The 22,636-nt window shown below is 22.6% G+C and overlaps 1 protein-coding gene across 2 annotated transcripts in view; it reads right to left on the reverse strand.

Annotated features, from left to right (window-relative positions):
• Window positions 1-2,014: 2,014 nt before the first annotated feature.
• Window positions 2,015-22,636, reverse strand: part of LOC114130933 (orexin receptor type 2-like) — a 30,587-nt gene continuing 9,965 nt past the window's right edge. Inside the window, exons 2-4 of one of the 2 annotated variants that reach the window (XM_050200619.1) lie at window positions 18,340-18,641; window positions 15,560-15,719; window positions 2,015-2,155 (exon numbers count right to left, since the gene is read on the reverse strand). In XM_050200619.1, coding sequence (XP_050056576.1) covers window positions 2,105-2,155; window positions 15,560-15,719; window positions 18,340-18,641 — 513 coding nt within the window. In that variant the 3' untranslated portion in view covers window positions 2,015-2,104. Of the gene's footprint in view, window positions 2,156-14,291; window positions 14,334-15,559; window positions 15,720-18,339; window positions 18,642-22,636 lie in introns of those variants that run through there. The other variant, XM_050200620.1, reaches the window with a different exon arrangement.

Here is a 22,636-nt window from a genome sequence, read left to right on the forward strand (position 1 = left end):
TTTAAAACCAAAAACTAATAAATTTGTTTTTGATGTTTTTTTTTATTAAATAAAAAGAAGAAAAAAAGAAAATTACAAAAATAACACAATGTTTCAAATTGGGTTTCAACTAAATAAATATACGAAAATAATTGCTACCAACGAACTATCAACGAACGTGGTAAAATAAGTTATCAAGTTGAGAATACAAACATAAAACGTACTATTATCTTTTAATTTATTGGATAGATATTTGTCTGTTTAAATATGTGTTAAAAATTATCATCAAATAATAACTTAACCATCAAATTTCTAATTGATAATAATTAGACATTTATATTTATGTTTCTGCTATTAATAATGCAATATACTATACGCACAATTTTAAGTTAATACATTCAATATATAAGCGAAGGACCATATTTTAATTGTGAATAAGATTATAACTGTAAAGTTTTATGAGTTTTGTATTAAACGGTTAAAGAACGATATTTTTCGTTGAACACAGTAAAAAATCTCTTAAATTTTTATCACAGCACCTCTATATATTATAAATTAAATATAAACTGGACTTTCGTCAAGTATATTTTCAATTAACACCAATTGTTTTTGAGAGAAACAATGTAAAAAATGCAGACATGGTTCGGTGTCAACGATAAATCGTTGTACTCGAAAATTAATCTTGAGCGAAACTCTATTAAAACCAAAAATATTTCTCTAAAATATTTCTCAATTAATTATTTTTTCTTTATTTTCGTTTAGAAAATTTATTGATAAAATCAAAAAGCAATCTCTATAAAGTACTATAATAGGTATTTATAATATGAAATTTTCAAACTATTGAAGTGCTGTTGTGCTAGATAAAATGTTACACCAAAATTGTGTTCACGGAAAAAAAAGACATAAATATGAAACAAATTCCACGCTTCGTTTAAAATAAAAAAGTGAAACAATATGTACTAATCGTATATAAACAGATTTCCAATAAAAAAATATTTAAATAAAATGGACAATTAATAGCTTAATAATGTTAACAAATTTAAAGACAACCTCTAAAATATACAAGTGATTTACCCCTTCCTCTAGGAAGTTGTTGAGTTAGAGCAGCGGTTCTCAACCTTTTTATATTCGCGTTCCACCTTCACAATTTGAAAATTTTTACGTACCACCTCACTATTTTTTTGCTTTTGTTTTGCATATTAATAATGTAAACGTTTATGATTTTTTATAAAGGGAGATTTTCTTCGCGTACCACAGGTTGAGGAGCGCTAAGTTAGAGTGATTGAGTAAGAATAAGTTAGTATATTTCTATTAATTAATAATAATAATCAATTGTTAAATTAAAAATATGGAGAAATGGGTCATCTTCTATAAAACGCTAAATTAAATTAACAATAATTTCACTGTGATTGAATTTCTCTTGAAAGTCACCAACTATAATGTTTTATAACATACTTTTTATTTTAATGAATATTAATTTAAATAAAAAATGTTATTGTTATCACTAATTATTTGTAAATTGTAATTTGAATAGGTAATAAAAGATTAACAGAAAATAAAAAATAACCTTAATCAAACATGTTATGCCAAGCAATTAATGAATAAAAAAAAAATCTTGAAATTTGATCTTCGTAGATTATTAAAAAGAACACTAATTATTAATATTAATATAAATACATTGTTATGTAGTTATCAGTTTATCACATAAATAAGATGCACATTTTAAAATTTCAATGACTAAAAATTACAAATTGTAAATAAGTTTAATAGTTATAATTTATAAATGGATTCCATACTGTTATTTCTAAAATATTTTGTTTTTATCATACCTTTTTTTTAGTTTTCGAACTGTCTCCGAAGAGTTTAAATAAAAATAAAAAGATGAAAGTTTGATAATAAACGTGGGTTGGCACATACTATAGTATCTATAATGATTTTTTATTAACTTTAAAAATTTATATAATACATTAAGGTTTTAAAATAATTAACAAAAATTACTCTAAAATATTACTCAACATAATATTACTCTTACAAATTATAATAATTATTAGTTCAGTCAAAAGTTAAAAAATATTATATCCTTGTACCCTTATATATTATTCAGAGACGTCATTTGGAAGTGGAATTAGGGTGTGTAGTTGCACTTCTTACTTTTAAAATAATTCCAATTGGCTTGCTAAAAAATGCACCATTATTTAATAAATATATAATTAAAATTTAATTTAATCTTTAATTTTTATAATAAAATTTATCATGATGTTGATTTAGATGAAATAGAAACATGCCTGAAATATTTTGTATCCCTTTTATTACTGAAACATTAAAAATTATTTCATTAACAAAAACTTTACCGATTACAGCAACAAATGAATGGTTTTTTTTTAGGGCCACATGCCCACAATCATAAACATTTCAAAAATTCGAAGTTTGATACATTAAAGTACGAGTATATAGCGTTGATTAATAAAACAGCCGTGGTCAAATAGAAAATAATTAATTATCTATGATTCGAATATTCGCCTATCAACATTTTTGGAAAAATAAACATTATGTTACACTGTAAATATTTGTGTATGAAACAAGTGGACTTACTTCATAAAATGTTGTGTTGGACATGATTATCTGAAGTTCGAAAACATTTTATAAAATAAAAAATTTAATTTGAAAGTAATGCAGTCAAGTGTTATGAAAAATTTGAAAATAAGTTATAATGTTGTTAAGTTTTATTTATTCTATAATATTTATATTTGTACAATTGTTATGTAATTTCCAAGTTTTTAAAGCTAATATAAAATAAATTGTAGACTTGTAGTAACCTATAATATACTCGTGATATTTTGATATTTTCCGTTGCAGGTTAATTAAATATTTACCTTATGATACATAAAATAATTCTAATTTAATATTTAAATCTTATCTTGAAAATTAAGTATTATGAAGTAAAAAGTTCTTTATTTTAAAACCACAAAAATATATTACGTATATCAAAATTCAAATTAATATTATTACATTTTTATGTTGAATGTATTAATTAATAAATAAAAATATGTTTTTCTTAAATATAATTGTATATTTTTAAATTAATAAATTCAATTTTCTTAAAACTAAATATGAATTTATAGTTTAAGATGTGAAAACATACATTAATATTTAATACATTAAGTATATTTACATACGGTTTAATGATATAACCATGGTGGCATGGTAATAGATATTTCTAAAAAAATATTCTATTAACAAATTTAAAAAACTGTTAAAATTTGTTTTAAAAATTTTTATCTGCTCATTTTAGAAATAGTTACATAAAACATGCTGCGATAACTATAGTTTTATTGTTATGATAAATTTCCTGTTGTAACTCGGTAATTCAATAGATGGTACTTTAATTTTAATTTAAGTAAAGTACAAAAACAAATTTGTATTTAAAATATCAAAATAAAATAAAATCAAAATGGTTCCCTTGTGGGTTCAACGTCTAAATGCATTACTATCTATATGAACTATACAAAAATAAAATTGACCACCGGAAATTTCAGTCTATCCGTTGTCCCATACTACACTTAATGTACAACACCGACACACAGCCAAAGTTTTATTCAGAACTGTACCAGAGTGAGTTTATTATATTATATTCACAAATGTAAAGCGTTACACCCTTTTTGACACGGCGTTAATGCAATTCGATGTCGGTAAATGGTTTTCAATATTATGGGCTATTATAAATTTGATACACGTTTTCGATAATATTTCATGTTCGTGATTCACTTTTTTAATAACACGATAAACGTGTCAGAAAATGGAATTAATGGTAGCCCAATTTGCGTATAATATCACACACTATAAAGTATAAACATTGAACAAGAAATTTACCAATTAGTAAATATTATAGACAGTTATAGTGTATTAAAATTAATTTAATAAAATGATTTAATATTTTTTTTATATTTACAGCACAAGCTCTTTTTTAAGAAAAAATAAATATGTACACATGTATAGTTGTATTGGGTTCAATAGATAAATGTACAAATATTACCTAATAATTACATATTATGAATATAAAATGTCTAATTCAAAATTTTGAATTTACATAAATTTATTAAATACCTACCAACTTATTAAAGGTGCACTGTACTTATTTCATTAAAAATAAGTAATTTCGCTGAAAATTCGAAATCGTATATTATGTAGCAAGTTTAATTATGAACTTAAGTAGTAAGTTCCACTACAAGAAATAAAAAAATAAGTTACATAAATTGTAATTATAAAATCTGGAAGTCATTTTTTTTTTTTTTTTTTTTGAAACAAATATAGTACCAGGTATTGATAATAATAATTAATTTTTAAGAAAATTTGTCCATCTATCGTTTATAAATGAAAGTAATTCTAAATTTAATAGTTAATATAGTTAATAGTTATATTTTATTTAATTCCTACAAGTTTCTTTGTTTTATAATACATTAACCAATACATCAGGTCTATAAATGTTTACTCCTTATAATTTTAAAATAATTTTAATTTTATTATAAAAGTTGGTCAGATATCTATTAACCTATTCATTTAATAATGACTAGCATAAAATTCTTATTCTAATTTTAGTAAAACAATACATGCATGTGACTAATTAATAATTTGTAAAACCTTTAACAAATACAAAAAAAAAGTGTTATAAAGATGTATAATAATCTTAGTAGAACAATTTAATCATTGTATGAAATAGAAAAGGAAATGTGCGAATTGGCTATTTACCTATATGCAATATGCATACCTATGCATTATGTACTATGTACTAATAACTATGATATACTTGTTTATGACGTGTGTTATAAGTTTCTACAAAATTAATTATCTACGATGTATCGTACATAAGTTTCATATTGATAACTGAGTAATACTTAATATTTAAACGTTGCATTTCCTTGTAATTACTTATATTTATTAAAATATAGACATAGATTTGACTAGGTATAAAAATTGTGTACTACCTAAATTGTAAGTATACTTTATTTGTATTTTCTATGTACATGTATACACATTGAAATTACTCATTAAACATATGACATACGCATTTATTGATTTATCACGCTAAACAAAACAATGAATACTTGAATCAACAAATAAAATATACATAATTAATAATTAACTACAATTATTTCATACAAGAAAATACTTTTTTTTAATTAATACTAAATTTAATTTGTAATATATTATATAAATCATAAATTAAATATAAATTATTTATTTTATTTTATTGGAATAAAAAAAATAATGTTGAGTGGTTATTTCTTTGTATATTTAGTAAATTAAATAAGTTTAAATTAAATTCTTTTTTGGATTAAAGTCAAGTTAGTAACTTTAAAATATGTACATAACATGATCATATAATTTATAATTCATTAGTTATTATTTAATTGTAATTAATTAAAGTTAAAATGTTATTTTTCTTGTATTTGATTAATTATTTCAGCATTAAATTTAATTTCAAGCTCTTTGTAATCAATAAAAATAATTGACCTAAAATATTCCACAACTTATATCAAATTGTTCCCTAATATATTTTTTTTGGCAAAAACACTGTTCCAATAACTTCTTCAACCGTAAAATAAAAGATAAAAATGTAATTCCTAAAATGGTCGTGATAAATAAAAGTAAATAAAACAATGAATAATTACAGAGTGACATTTATAGGTACATGGAAAATATTTACAGCTGTATATCCAAATAAAATAAAACGAGTTAATATATGATATTATCTACAACAAAATAAAATATCATATTATAATCTATTTGATGGTTAACGACTCCCGGTAGAGCTTTCTAATCATAATAATACCTACAGTAGGGTATGTTAAACTTACAAAAAAATCTGTTGAACCATTTTCTTTTTATAATCGTCTACAAGGATTTTCAAAAAGATCATCGAACGATAAGAAGGGTTTGTAAGTATAGTTTTTTAAACATTGTATACATGTTGTTGTTAACGGAAAACCACTCTTATGAACAGAATTTGTTTTTGTTTAAAAAAAATTATTTTAATTTAGGTAATACAAACTCTTATATATTATCTTTATTTTATGTTTAATTATTAAAAATTACAACAACAATAAACAATAACAATAAATGCATCCTAATTAAAATACATTTTTTTTTAAATTTTTTTTCAGATTTTTATTGATGACATTACACAGCACTAAAATAAATTAATTATAAATATTAAATTGTTTTTAATAAACGATAACTAATTGTATTTTATATTCAAGTCGTATTTTGACTTGGGGCATCATTATTCATTATCTTTTAGTTATAATCATAAAAATAAATTGTTATACCTATACGTTTTTAAAAACTATTACAAGATTCAAAAATTCTACACGAAAAGCCAAATTAAATTTTTACATCATTAGATATTCAACCGTAAAATAATTACTTCACCTCAAATAATAATTAATATTTTATTATATTTCAAAAAAAGTAACAGTATAGAATTACTATAGATACTACAAATTTTAACTTAATTTTTATATTATCATTTTCATTATAATATAATAAAAAAATCATTCACCGGTCAAAATTCGTGAAAATTTAATACTAAATTCAAACTAAGTTTTTCTAATATATATACAAAAATATTGAAACTACATACTAGACACAATTTTTTCTATGCGTATTAGAAGTTCTTGGCACAATTCGACAAAATCAAAAAAACATTATAGAACTTTTCTTTTTATATCTACGTTTTGAAAACTTAATACAAAATTCCTCACAATAGTAGTTCATATGGAACCATATAGAATCTAAAAATTATATTAAGTCAATTTTTTTTATAGACATTTCAAGTTCAAAATTTGAACGAAATTACTTATTCAAAAAATAAATAACGATGTTACCTAATTACCTAATTATTTTGTTATCATTCAAAAACATTATTCGAGAAACTTAAAACGTTTACATCTATTATATTGTTATAAATTTTATCATACACAATGACATTAATTTTGATTTATTTTAAAGGATTATTTATTTATACTATGAAACTATTTTTTATGTTTTACAGCATTTATAAAAATATATTATTACATTTTGAGCTATATAATTTGAGATAATATTATGGTAAATATATAAATTATTTTAACAATTAAATACTAATATTATAATAAATGTAATACTGTCGTGTTATATAGTTATATCAACCTACAATAATATTGAAAATGAAATAAAAGACTTTAATATGCTATCTATGGATATTGTGTACCTATCATAAAAACATATAATGAAATATAATTTTTAATATAGGCCGACTGGCCCTAAATTTATCTGTTTCTGGTCAGAATCGTTTTTCGTATACAATTATAATATATCATTGAATTCAAATTTAACACACCTGTAATAGTGATCTACTCAACACCTAATATAAAGCAGAGCGGTAATTCTTTGCCTACTTGTTTATTAATTAAATGTTTAGTTTCCTAAGTAAAAATTATTTTGATTCATACTGATTAACTAAGAATAGAGACTTTTAACATGAACATGTAGTATTTTGGATGGTTCAATAAATGACAAAATTACATTCAAATAAAAATTCTATTTAGGTAAATGGATATAATAAGGAATCTAAATCCAAGATTTTATTTTTCATATATTTGCATATTTTAAAATCATTGAGTGGTAAAGCATATTTAGTAAAATATAACTTTTAAGTGCCTTTAGAAAACTGAAAATGTAATTTAAAATCAAATTTTTATTTAAAAAAAAAAAGATTTAATACTCTTATATTATTTAACACCTTATATTTGTAAGTATATGTGTAAATCTCATTATATTATGTTTTGTGCATGATGTGTAGGTAAGGTTATACATCGCGTATCATACGTACTTTTTCAATTTGCATTATTCAATTTTGTACGCACACGCGTTACGGCACAAGTCATCGTAAGAAAGTTAATTGATAGTATTTCTCACAATGTTTTTTATATTTTCCGGTGATAATGATTATTATATTGATCACATTCTGTTATTTTATTAAAAATTCGTGTAGTTAACAGCTATATCAGGTTTTTTTTTTTGAAAGCACAACAATCCACAAGAAACTACAAAGTTTTTTTCCTAATTTAAAGATATATTTTCCGTTCAATGGCCTTGTTAAAATAATTAAATAAAATATAAACAAATAATTATAGATACTTAATAAATTAAAGATTTTTAAAGTATATTTTAGTGAATATTTTATTGATTTTTTTTTTAGTAATTTGTATGTTTTAGAGCTAGGAGTTCCTATCCCTACATTCTATAATTATAGTTACCAGCAATATCTATAAAACACTGATGTTCCTTTTATACAAATTAATTTACTATTAGATTGCTTATTTCATATTTCTCATTGTCTAGTAGTAATTTACATATTCAATTAAACAGAACATGGTTTCAACCACCACAATAAGATTATGAGCCCAAAAACCAATTTTCAAATTTTAATTTAAAAATATATAAAAAATACAATACACATTATTATATTTTGGTTTCTTTTTTCATTAAGATAATATTTTTGACGTCACCCTTAAATATTACTATTATTATTATTCATTAACCATGTATAATGGCCAATATTTAATTAAAATGGACTCACAGATATTTAAAAATATATTGTGAATAAAACTTGTTCATTTTAAATAAAATATTGTTTAATCATTCATTGACACGAACTATGTGACTCATTCTTAATCCCATCTTTATATATAAATATTATTATACAAAACAATTTATAAAAGATTAAAAATAAATAACAACTTCAATAGATAATAATATCAGTATTATCACTTTTTAATATTTAAATAAAAATATCTAATATTAACAACAAAGAAGTTTTCAAAGTTACAGATCTTTGTCATTCAAAAATAAAAATACGTCAACCTTCTGTCATGCTACCATTCCTATTTTACTATTAAAAAAATTTGATTTTTCTCATTTTACACAAGTTAAATTTTTCAATTAAATTCAAGGTTAACTATAAACACAATTCTAACAATAAATTCGGATGCTTTTGTAAGGATTTGTTATTTTTTACGGTTAAATTAAATATTTTTAGTTTAACCTAAACAATGATGATTATTTTTATCATAAAACTTTTAAAATTGTAAATTTAATTTTAATACATGGCTTTTATATCATATATCTATTTATAATCGATAAAATATTTTTTAAACATAAAAAAAAATGTTTATGGATTTAGTTTGAATATCTATTATCAACTTTTAAATTAGGTATACCTACATATTATTATCGACTATTACATTTATCTTAATTTAATGTTTTCAATTAATTTTAAATGAATCTGTACCTACTAATCAAGGTATTAAGATTTAAAATTTGAAAAGATTACTCAAATACATATATTATTAAATAAACTCATACTGTACTATACAAACCATATACAATATTCAAAGTCGTTGATAAATATAATTGATTATTATTATGATGAGCTAAAAATTATTAAATGTTATACATAATACAATACTATAATAAATTGATCCACGATCAGAATTATTCATTCAGCAATCGGCATAATACATAAATACATCATTATTCATTATGCAATACTGAGTCTATCAAGCAAAACGTATTTCTAAATTCCGTTCTAATATTAAATCATTAATTTTCGATAAAGTTGTAATAATTCATTGCATACAACTAATATGTAAAATATACTTAAGTATAAAAATCAATTTATGAAATACTAGTAGTAATCTTAACAACCAACTGTATGTAAAAATATTACAACTTAAAACTAAAATTGTATGTTAATTATAAAATATTTTACTCCTGGAACAATTATGTTTCATGAGTACTATAATTAATTAGATTTGTATAACATTTTTAACAAAAAAAAAAAATGTATATAGTAGGAATGTGTTTCAGAGCGTAAAATAGACATATAAATAGTAAAAAATATCATACTCAATGAATTATATATATATATAATATAAATATGGAAAAATGCAAAGCAGTACTAACAACAACGTCTAATATATGGTGTTATAAAAGATGAAGCTCAATTTATTTTACCTACCATTTGTTATCACGTGTTAACCATAAATATAAACTATACTCCGACCTTTTTCTTGTAAAAAATAATAAGTATACAGAAAAATTATACAAAATATAATATAAAAACTTGGATAGGAAAAATACAAATCATATTTAAAAAAAAAACTAATCTATGAATCACGAAACTTACGATCAACCTACATAAAATAATTTTTGAGAATCATCATACGTTCGTTTTATTTAAAAGACGTATTTCGTAGTATATATGTCGCATCCACATCGCGATGTTGTATACATTTCATGAAATGGACAACGTTATAGACATACAAAATACATATCTACAAAGATATACATTTTATTAGAGTTCGGTTTAATGTTTATGTCAACACATATCATCGTGTAATTTAAACGCTAACTTTATAAGTTATAAAAAGAAATTTAATGTTCAATCATTTCAGTTGTATTATATCAATATGCAAAATGTAATTATAGCATTTATGCCAAATTAATTATTATAAGTAGAGAATAATACTTAATAATCATTAGAAAGTTTCAAACATTTGTCGTAAATTGATACGTGAAGTTTGTGCTTTAATGATATTATGATAGACGGTAGTTACCTTTAGTAATATGTTATTGTGTATTCGTGTGTTAAATACTCAAGTGTAATAGTTTTAACGTTTACGTCATACAAACGTCATAGACCAAAAGTTAAGGCTTAATGATAGACCTTAATATACCTCTTTTGTAACAGATGTGATTTTTGAAACATAAATTCAAAACTCCCTTGTGTATCAAACATGAACATCGTCTTTTAAATGTTTTATCATACTCGTGTATTACATACAAAAAGACATATTTTGAATATGATATGTCTTTTGACTATTTTGAATTTTAAAAATATAATACTACTGAAATTATTAAGGTTATCATTCTAAGAACTATTCCTTTAAAAATTAATCTGCTTAAAATTCGTGTGTGATATTTCCCCTTTCGCCCGTTTTATCAAATTTTCTACAAACCGTCGTAAATATTTTATAAATAATTTGAATAATTTTATTTTTGTATAAGCGACATTTTTTAAACGACGAGAACCAACTTCGTATACTAAAAATATTTGTATTTATTTTTTTATATTTTACTATTATACAACTCATGGGAATAAAATATCAACGTAAACATAAAATTATTTCATTTTTAATTTTGAACTGTATAGTAGTTTTGGATACAGTCTCTATAATATTTATCAAGGAATTAATTTTTTCTCCGAGTGTACGAATTTCGTTCATATCAAAGTACCTACCGAAAGGTTAATTCAATATTTTCATACCTAAAATTGTTATTCCGTTTAACCATTACTTAAATATGTTGTAAATGTTATTATAACAATAAATAATAGTTTTCAATTATCATCAATAACCATTATTATTAAACCTAATAATTTTTATGAGTAGTTAAAATGTTTATATTATAATTTAAAAAAATAATTTATAACCTCTTAAAACAAAAAAAAGCAACAATGAAATTAAAATATGAATATAAAGTTAAAATAAAACAACCTTTTGTCATTTTTTACTATAGTGGATTTTGAAAAAAAATACCTATTTATTTAGTTTAAACATTTTAATTAAACAAATTAAAATTAATAGTATTTAGTCATAAATATAAATTACTTATAATTTATAATTTAATTACGTCTTCTATTTTAATATCGAAGTTAATGAAACTGCTTAACTAAATCATAACTAAACTTTTATTTCAACTATGAAATACAATAAAACGTGTATACTTTGAAGAATGTACTATAAATTGTCAATTATTTAGTGTTATAGGTACTTATAGAGCATTTAAAAAAACTATTATGTTGCTAAAACATATTTTCTTGAATAAAGTACCACTTAAACATGCCTGAGGTTGCGAGTCTTTTAAATTTTTCTGGTATTGAGATAATTTTCTCTTGACTAACTTTTGTAATAAAATAATACACGAATAAAGTGAGATACTTTGGTCATAACTTGCTATTGGCTGTAGGGCACGCATTCATATAACATAAATTGTTGATATATATTATTTAATTACATAGTCGTAACTTTATTTTATCGTTTTAACTGTTAATTTAAAGTTATTTGAGTCAATTATGGGTCAATGGTATAAAGCTGTACGATAAAAATCTAATCCATGATGTTATGCAATTAGTGACAATATCTTTATATAAATTATAACAACAATAGTATATTATAATATTAAACATCAATATTCCATACATCGTTATGAATGATTATATATAATTAAATAAAAAACAACATATTTTTTAAAATTAATACATCAATAGTTATAAGAAAAGTAGTACATACTTTTGAGTATCCAACATAATTTATAAATTAATAATTAATTATTATTAAACAAACAAGTATCTGAATATTTAAAATTAATTAAATAAAAATACTATGCATGATTATTATTTATACATTTTAATTTCCTAATTTTTGATGAATTAGGTGTAAGTAAAAATATATAGTTTATTTCTCATATAAAAATAATAATACATAGGTAATCATTTTTATGTTATCAATTATAATTTATTGATAAAACAATATATATTATTTAAATACAATATAATTTATAAAATACTTTACCTTTAGTTTCAATTAATTTATAGGTAAAATAAGAGTTAGGTTACTAAATAAATATAAGTCTAATTTCAAATTTGAGCTATTCAAATTATAAGCCAAAATTAAAGAAAAATCGAAAAATCAAATAGAAAACTTCATTCAATACACGATAAATATAATAATTTAAAAAATTAATTTCTTGTCTGCAGGGTAGATACAATTCATCCAGAAGCTGCAATTTAGTGAATCCTGCTCAATAAAATTGAATTTGGATATATTAAGAAGAACAATACTACTTAAAAATTATTCGTATCAATAAACTGTAATTTAACTGTAAACAAGCTATTATTATAAAATTATATTACTTGTAATGACTTTTAAGAAAATGTATGTTTATTCGATCCCCTGTGATATTTTAATTATCAGAAAAGTAGTATTTGATAGTATTAAAATGTATTGGTAGTGACAGCGTTCAAAGTTTTCTCAGTAAAAAACACCCGTAACAAGTTTGTTCGTACATTTTCCTAGAACTTATTTGCATAAACCTATGCTGATTATTCAAATTATGCTTGATCACTAATTATCTAGTAAAACATAATACTATGGTAGAAAATATCATGATGATTAAGTAATATTTTTATATACTCGAAATGTGTTTGATCAAAATGTACCTATAACTTCATAGAAATGTAAAAAGAAACTTATGCATTGTCGTCCTATGTACCCAAAAATCCTATACGATATATTAAACAAACAACTGAGAAAAATAAAACCTGGAAAATATTTTTTCACTATATTTAAATTTATATTTTATACTTATGTTACCAATTTCCTTTATATTTAGTTATGTATACATTTTGAAGTGTTTTAAATTATTTTTTAATAAAATATCGATGCACATATCACCATCACCTGCTGTGATAACGAATATATTTCTATTCTTGGTATTTACGTGTTATAAATCTGAATTTATTTATGATAATTTAACTATATAAGATAATACAAATCTTCGTTTCCTACTCGTGATAATATCCAACAAGGTTAGATTATTCTAAGCTCTTCGGACATTTTATATGCACAATACTTTTATAGTTTATACCTACTCATATAGTTATAACTGTTTTTTATTATTATTAATATCATTCATTAATTTTTATTGACATGACAATTATACAACATTGAATAATATTTAAAAAAAATTTTTGTATTAAAGAGATAATAACTCATGAGCCATATTCATCATAATATTATGCAAATAGTTTATTTATTTAATATCAAATTTATTTGAATAAAACAAATATGCTGGAATGATAGTTCATTTTTTATTAAAAAAAAATAAATAAATTGTATTCAAAATGTATGTTGAATAATTTTGTTAATAATAATTATCATACTAAAAAAAAAAATGTTAAAGGTACTATTACAAAATAGTTAATAATGTTAAAAAGCCTACGTATAAAATTCGCTACTATTGATAGTTTATAGATACAAAAGCTAATATTTCAAACATAATTAATTCTATTTCTGAAACAACCAATCTGATTTCTGCCTTATTGGCAGTACTTTTGAAAACAAATGTTATAGGCTATTATTTACATTTACCCTTTTACAATTAAAACTTTCTACCTAATCTTACCTAATTATTCTTGTCAATATTGTAACAAATATGGATTTTTTTCATATTTTTATATTTTCAATAATTTTCTATAACACAATAGTACTATGTAAATATGTATGTATTTATATCTTGATAATTATTATATTTACTCGTATTATTATTCATAAATATCAACGACTTAACTATAAATTTTAATTTATTATCTTTAAATTACTTAAAAATATCATAAGATAAATAAAATTACCTAATTGCTTATTAACTTTTAAACACCATTACTTAGGACAAAATATCCCATCTCCTAACTAGCCTTATCATCTGAACAGATATCCTGATATACTTGATATTTTTAAAGCAAAAAAAACATACTCTTAAGTAATAATGAACAATATTCTAATTCCAGATTGCTCAGAAGTAAAATCTCAATTACGTAATAATATACTAAATCAATTCAAAATTTATCTATTTTTACACATAAAAACAGTGTGATTTAACAATCAGCTTTTTAATTTTTTGAAACATATAAGTTATAAAAATAAAATATATCTAAAATAGCTAGGTAGCAAGTCCAATAAGATTGAAAATCTTATTATATTATTATGGAATAATTTAAAATGTTCAAATTAATTTTTTGCTGTTTTATGTACGAGTATATTAGTATATAATATTATAATCAGTGAAATATGTAAAACAAATGAAAACTTAATTTTTTTTAATGAATATTTGGTTCAACAATATTATATGTTTAAGCTTTAAAGATCATACGATCCTTTAGTATCAAAAGTTTGTACATAGTGTTATTCATTTAAATTAGTTTTACTGCATGTATAGAATATACACTATGTCAATGTGAAACATATAATTCTCTAAAACATTAAATGGATTTCATTGTAATGAATATCTTCTTAAAAGCTCATGTCACTATGCCAATATATACACAAACGCATAGAAACCCTTGTTTCAAATAGTAATGAATAAACAGAAATTCACTAATAATTTACACAAAATGCATCTAAAATAAGCATACAGATAAATTAATTATTAAGTATGAAGAGCTTAAACTTAATTAAATTTAATGAAATTTTTTATGATTCTTTCAAAGCACCATTGTTAAAGTATTCTTGCCTAAAAAGTCGACTTCATCGAAAAAAATACTACTATTTTTTATAAATAAAAGAACGCCGTTGATTTATATTTATACAAAGTAAAACACTCTTTAGAGTTTTTTTAACCTTTAATATATTTTCAACCTAATCAGTGGTAGGTACTACAGAACTAAACTAATTTTGTGGAAATAATAAGAAAAAACACTGACCTGAAAGTACAAAACCAATTTGCAAGCTATAGTGCCCATGAACCATGTTTCTGTGACATCCCACACCACAGTTGGTGGCAAGCAGATTAGGATCACTAAAAAGTCAGCCACCGCCAAGTTAACGATAAAATAATTCGTTACCGTTCGCATTGTTCGATTCCTAAAAAAAAATTAGCGTAAATCATATCAAACGAAATTTGAAAAGATCAGTTGTATTTAAACTTATTTAAAGATAAAAATGTCTACAATGTATAATTAATCATTATTAATTTTGTTATAAATTAACAATTGTATTTCAACATATTCATCAACACTATTTTAACAAAAATAAAATGTAGACAATGTATGTTGTACCTATAGCCAAATATTGATATTAATAATGAATTTTCATATACCTAAATAAATAACTAATAATAACGAAAAAATAGATCCATAAAAATATGAATTCACAGTGTATTGGTTAATGTTTTATCTACCCATGTAATAATCATTTTAATTGATAAATGTGGTAACAATATATATTCTACTTAAAATGATAGCATAATAGTTTACTAAATATATCTAGGTGTATGTATTAATTTAATTTCAAAATACAAAAATATTTTTTGATTTTTAATGAAATATCAGTAGAAAGAACCTAAGAAAAAATCTCTGGAATACAATATTATACACACAACATTTTTCAATAAAAATGATAAATTTAATTTAATTGAGTTTTATTATTTTTTGTAAACTATAATAAATATGATTACTATCGTAGGTATTCTTAAAAGTTTTATTAGATATATTAAACAAAATATCAAAAATAAAAATACAATAAAATTATTACTAATTAAATTATTATAAATTTCATAATTATTTCATCGTAGAAAAAATGCATTTATAAATAAGCTAGTACCTAAGTGAGAAAGAATCTGTTGTATAATAAATTTCGAGTAGTTCACTATTATGGGTAAACTGAAATTGAAGAAACTGTGATATATTATTGTAAAAGAAAAACGATTGTGAACAAAAACGGGCTGTCAGCATACATCACTAAGTATATTTAATGGTATATTTTTTGATTTATATATTTAAGTTAATTTATTTTACTTTTAGTATTATTTTAATGGATTGATGAAATTTTTTCCGAAAACATTACAAAAATACATTTATTATATTATTAGTATATTTAATCTTTATAATAATATCATATATTTATACATTTTATCAACCTATATAACCCAATATTTAATGAAATATTTATATTAATACTGTAAAAGAGTAAAACTAAGTTCATATTAAAAAAAAAAGTAGGTCAGCGCATTTCGGTGGTGGATGTTTGTCCATCGTCCCTTCGGTCCTCGGACGGTATAGTGTAATTTTACTGTAGGTACTCGATTTGAATGCAATAATTGCATTCGATAAAAAACGATTCTAAGTGGACGAGAGGATCTTTTTTATTTAATTTTATTCGTTTCTATTAAACAAAGCCGTAATTAGTCGTCCGTAATATTATTTAATACTACAAAATCGTGATATCGTACGTTTTTTCTCCTTTAACCGCTTTTATTTCGAGTGCCGTTTCGAAAATCAAAAAATGATCTTTTCAAAGTACCAGCTCAAGAACATTGCTTTTCAGAAAATATGCTACACTTGTACTTTTGAGCAAGTTCAGGGGGAGAAAAAGTGTTTACAGAATAAAAAAGAAATAAACATCATTGTAAAACCAATACATTCCTCTATTCCTCCATTCGCTCCACTCAGAATCTAAAAAAATAATATATTAAAATAAACCAAAAATTTCATAGTAATTAGTAACATAACAATTAAAAAATATATATAGTAAAGCTTTTAATAATATAATAATACACTTTAAGTTTTAAATACCGAAAAAATAATGTTTTTAAATTATTAAAAAATAATTAATATCGCTATTTATTGTTTAAATAAGTAATTTTTTTTAAATTTGAACTTAAAATATCTATAAAAAAATTGTATTTATGTATGTTTTAGATTTTATTATTTCAGTATAAACTACTTATAAAGAATCTTGTATTAAATTTTCAAAAGCTAAATATGAAACGAAAAGTTTTTATGAATTTCTAACTACGAAATAGTAGTAGTTTGTTATTTTTATAATTTTTACGAATTTCGTCAACATTTTAACTTGAAATGCATATAACTTTCCCTATAGGTTTTTTATACATACATAAGAACAACTTAAATGGGTTTTTTTTAAGTTCTTACTAGAGCTTTTTTTTTCTAAATATTGTTTTTCCTAAGGATTTTTATTTCTATTACTTAAAAATATCTACAACTTTAGAGGATGGTCATAAATTGATTGTTTTTGAATTTTACTGGCTATATAACCCTCACTATTGGAATAAATTATTTTCATAATTATTGTGTTAAGTTTTTGTATATTATATAAACACTTGATGGCTAATTTTATTATAGTATAAATATATACATACCAAAAATACCCCCTCCCCAAACAAAAAACTGCAGCCACCCCTGTTCCGATAGATACCGCAAGTAAACAAAGGATCTCAAAGAGTATAAAATTCCAAAGATATTATATAAAGCCTTCAAACCAAGGACTGAAAACAACCAAAATCTACTATTATTCTCTAAAAATCCTAAACTTTATAATGTAATTTAAAAAATTGCACATAGCAAATGGTCGTTGTAGCTAAAGTTTACTCGTATTATGATGAACAAAAATAATATTATAACATTATGATTTTTACCCTTCAAACCAAAACAAAGAAATATGAAAATATGATGACATGTCTTACCTGTAAACGGCTACGCAGACTAAAGCGTTTCCAATAAGCCCGACAACGAAAACCATAGAGTGCATGACTATAAATACCCATTCGGATTTTCGGGGTGTAACGTATTCGACTAGGTAATTGCGATATTCCTCATCCGTATAGTTAGCCATTTCGTCGTACTCGGTGTCGTTTTCTACCGCAGTAGGTGGAATAGTTGATTCTCGTCGAGTTGTCATGTTGATGTGTCCTTCGGTTACGCCTGTCGTCGAAAACGCAATCATAATAATCAACGTCCATTTCACCCACATTTTGTTTGATCCGAGCTATTTTACAAACAGATTAATTAACTAGATAATTTGTTCACAAGTAAGTCATCTAGGTCATCTCACATTCACTAACAATGCAATAAAGTGATTCGTTTAAAGAAATATTAAATATAACACAAATAGTTACACAAAGTAAGTAACATAAAGTTTAATAAATGGCATGCTTTATGAATAACGTAAACGATGGGAATGCAATCAATATAACAACTAAATGTTAAAAAAAAAACCCTTTGTAAGACAAATGGTAAACTAAAAGACATTTAAAATTTTTAATAATCACCAAGTATAATATTATAATAAAATTTAAATACACATAAGAACAAACAATACATATGAGTACTACTAAACACTTCAGAAAATCAAAATTATTCATAATTGAAAAATATATTATTCTCCGTAAAAAAAAAAAACACAGAATTTGAGATATAAAGAGATTAATATTATATATGTAGATGAACATAATACGGTATTAATTTAACTGTCAATTTTCTCTTTTCATTAAAAGCATATTGTTCTAATAGTTTAATAATAAATACATCACACGAGTAATTAAAAGTACTAAGCTATTATAAATTGTTTTATTTAAAAATATTTCAATCATTTTTTATAAGATCTAATAAAATAAAATTAACGAATTAATACGATAACGATAAGGAATAAAATACAATTATCAGTCCAAACAAATTGAATAGTATAATTTTAAAGAAAAGTTTATCACTTATTTTTTACAACTTTTCATTAAACGTTCAAGTAATAACCCCCAAAGCAATAATTCGATAAACTAGCCTTTGATTAGGTCAGAGAAACATTTTTGGCAACACTCAGCGTTTTTAAAGTACCTGCCTTTATTCCAAAAGCTTTATAAAATAAAGATACTATTTTTCACAGACTTCGATTTGGTGCAAAATAGTTCATTAAATATATTTTAGGTATAACTATAGTGTATTAAAGTCTATTATATACATTTTTTTCTTCCTCTTTTAAATAAATATATAATTCTTTTCTATATATATATATTTAATATGAATTCAATATTAATAAGTATTACTTTGTATACTTTAATGTATCTTTATACAAATATAAATACAATTTATGAATGTAAAATATATTGTATAGCTGACCAAAATAAATAATAATATTAATATGCTAATGGTAAATATTTTATTTCGTAGAGTGAATGACTCATTTGAAAAAAGTTACATAATGTCAAATTGGAGTGGCCGTTTTATGAAAAAGCGACTATTTCATGAAATATTTTCGGGTTTCAAAATGTGTGAAAAAGACGTTTCCACTTCAGGAAAAGGACAACTTTTCGTGAAAAAATCGATTTCACGAAGTAATACGCTACTACGATATACATTCACTAAGGTTTATAAAATTGAATTACAGTTTAGAAAATTTCATTAAAAATGTAAGCAAAAAATTATTCTGAATTAGAATGGATAAAATCATAGATTATTTGATTTCTTCACCGAATAAGAAAAAAATATAATGATAAAAGTATAGTATATTTTACATTAATTATTAGTTATTAATATTATCTTCGGATATGTACAATATGTATGTATTTAAATTAATTTAAAAATTATTAAGATTTTAATTAATATTGGTATTACCTAGCTACACTATACAATACTCAAAGTCGATAATAATCCACTGTCATAATAATGTTGTTTCTGATGAGTAATGTCAATGTTAACGGTGTAACTTAAAATTTTTTCATTAACTGAATGTTTTTGAATTATATTATGTATAAATTATAAAAAAAAAAAAAAAAATAAAACATAACAATAGTTGTCATCTTTTAATTTCTATATTATTATTATTATTCCAAATTCAGAATAGATACTAATGGTGTCTCCTATTTTTGCAGAAAAGCATTGATCGAAATTACATTCGATTTTGGTCACTTGGTTTAATAAATGCTCTTTTGACTGACTTCAGAGGGTTAAGTGAACGGTCATTTGAAACTGATGTACGGCTATTATAGTCTATAAGTATTAGATGTGAGTGTCATGTTATCGTATTGTATAGCATATTTTAAGAAAATATCGTATTTAGTACATTAACACTTTTATAACATTATCTGAACTCTTGGAGGCAATCTTACATTAATCGGAAAATGTCCATAATAATAATGTCCTGTCGCTGGTAAGTTATTTAACAAACTATTACATCCTAAGCCTTAAATGGTCATTAATAAGTAAATTATGTAGGTGTATCGTGTAATATGTCATATGTGTATTTGTAACGGTGTACTAGGTATACAATTAATGTGAAAACCAATATCTGTAAATCAATGTCAAGGCCACTACAACTGAGGGTATCTTTAAACAAAAAACAAATTATATCTTGTCACAGCACCATTCATTATTTTCACTATTACACTCAAATTTGCAGGTATACCAAATTTATCATACATCAAATATGATGTATAGTTTAATTTATACTACTATTCAGTATTTTGAATATATATTTAAAACAAATAATAACCTCGCCGTATAGCTTTTATACTAAGTCATCAAAAACATATTTCAGAAAAAAATTTTCCCAAATCCCTTAATATTTTATACGAATGTAAAAACATATAAAATAATATACTTGATTGTTTTTTAAAATAAACAATGTAATTGATTTTCGTTCATTGGGTATTTTACTTACTCGATCCTCTTATTTAAAAAATAAGCATTTTTTATTAGTATCTGTGACACTTAAATAATTTATATAATATATTAATATGTATATTTTTTATTGAAAAAAAATTATATTATTATATGTACAATGTACACATTAATAGACAAAAACTTAATACGCATATATTATAATAAAAATATATTGTTAAAAAATGTATAAATAAAAATGAATTGCTTAAAAAACGAAGAAAACGACCCATTACTAGTACTTCTATTGACTTTATTTAGTTAACGGTGTTTATTTATGACAAATGGTCCCTTCACTACTTCCGCTCCAACTAACAGTGAAATTGTCTGGTGAATTATAGAATGCCAGGTCGGTCATTGATTAAAATGTTTGGTTGGATTTGGAAAGTTTCAAAATCTTTTATAACAGAACTAGGCCATTTCATTAGCAGTAAGTAGTTTATTCACACTTAACAATATAGAATAGATGTTAGTTTTAAGCATTCATCAATACAAATACAATTCCAAATTCATAATTAATACATTATAAATTCATTTAATACAACAACAAAAAAAAAAAACAATTTTAAAATAATCATTAATAATTTTTAATTTACAGTATTTTACTTGAATGAAAAATATTATGATTACAATTATAAATCAAATTTTCTGTGATGAATTGACAAAGTTTGAAATGATAAGTCCAATAAGCACATTGTAAACAAAATCGTGTTTAAAATATTAAAGTGTCAAGTATAAAGTACATAAATATATATTGACTATTATTCTAGTATCATACAAATATTTTGTTCCTAATAATATTAGCAAAATATATATCGCTTTATGAGTTCTTGATGGATATATAAACAAGTATTTGGTTATTTATGCATAGTAATGAGCTAACATTTAGCGACCCCAAAAGTTATTACTTAACATGTAAGGGTATATATCAAAATATATATGACTACATAATCCCTAACATTTTGATAAAGCAATTTTTTAGGTATCATACGAAGAAATAAGACTAAAGTACAACAATCACTCAAAACCATACATAGTCAATACTCAATAATCGAAGGCCCAGATAAATCGAATAATTTCATTCTCTTATTCGAAGATACCGTAATGAATAAACAAATTTAAAAATTACAACAAAGCAAACTCATACAATGACTAATTACTCATATTATGTTATAAATTAAATTAATATTTACAGTATGAATGTTTTAAATATTGTTCCATTTATATGATATATTATATAAATAGGTATTGTGCTAAAAAAATAAACATCTGACTATAGTATGTTTAAATAATTATATCTGTTACAGGTAATAACATTTTAAGTAAATTATT

Source organism: Aphis gossypii, chromosome 2 (genome assembly GCF_020184175.1).
Source record: "Aphis gossypii isolate Hap1 chromosome 2, ASM2018417v2, whole genome shotgun sequence".
NCBI classification, from domain to species: Eukaryota; Metazoa; Arthropoda; class Insecta; order Hemiptera; family Aphididae; genus Aphis; species Aphis gossypii.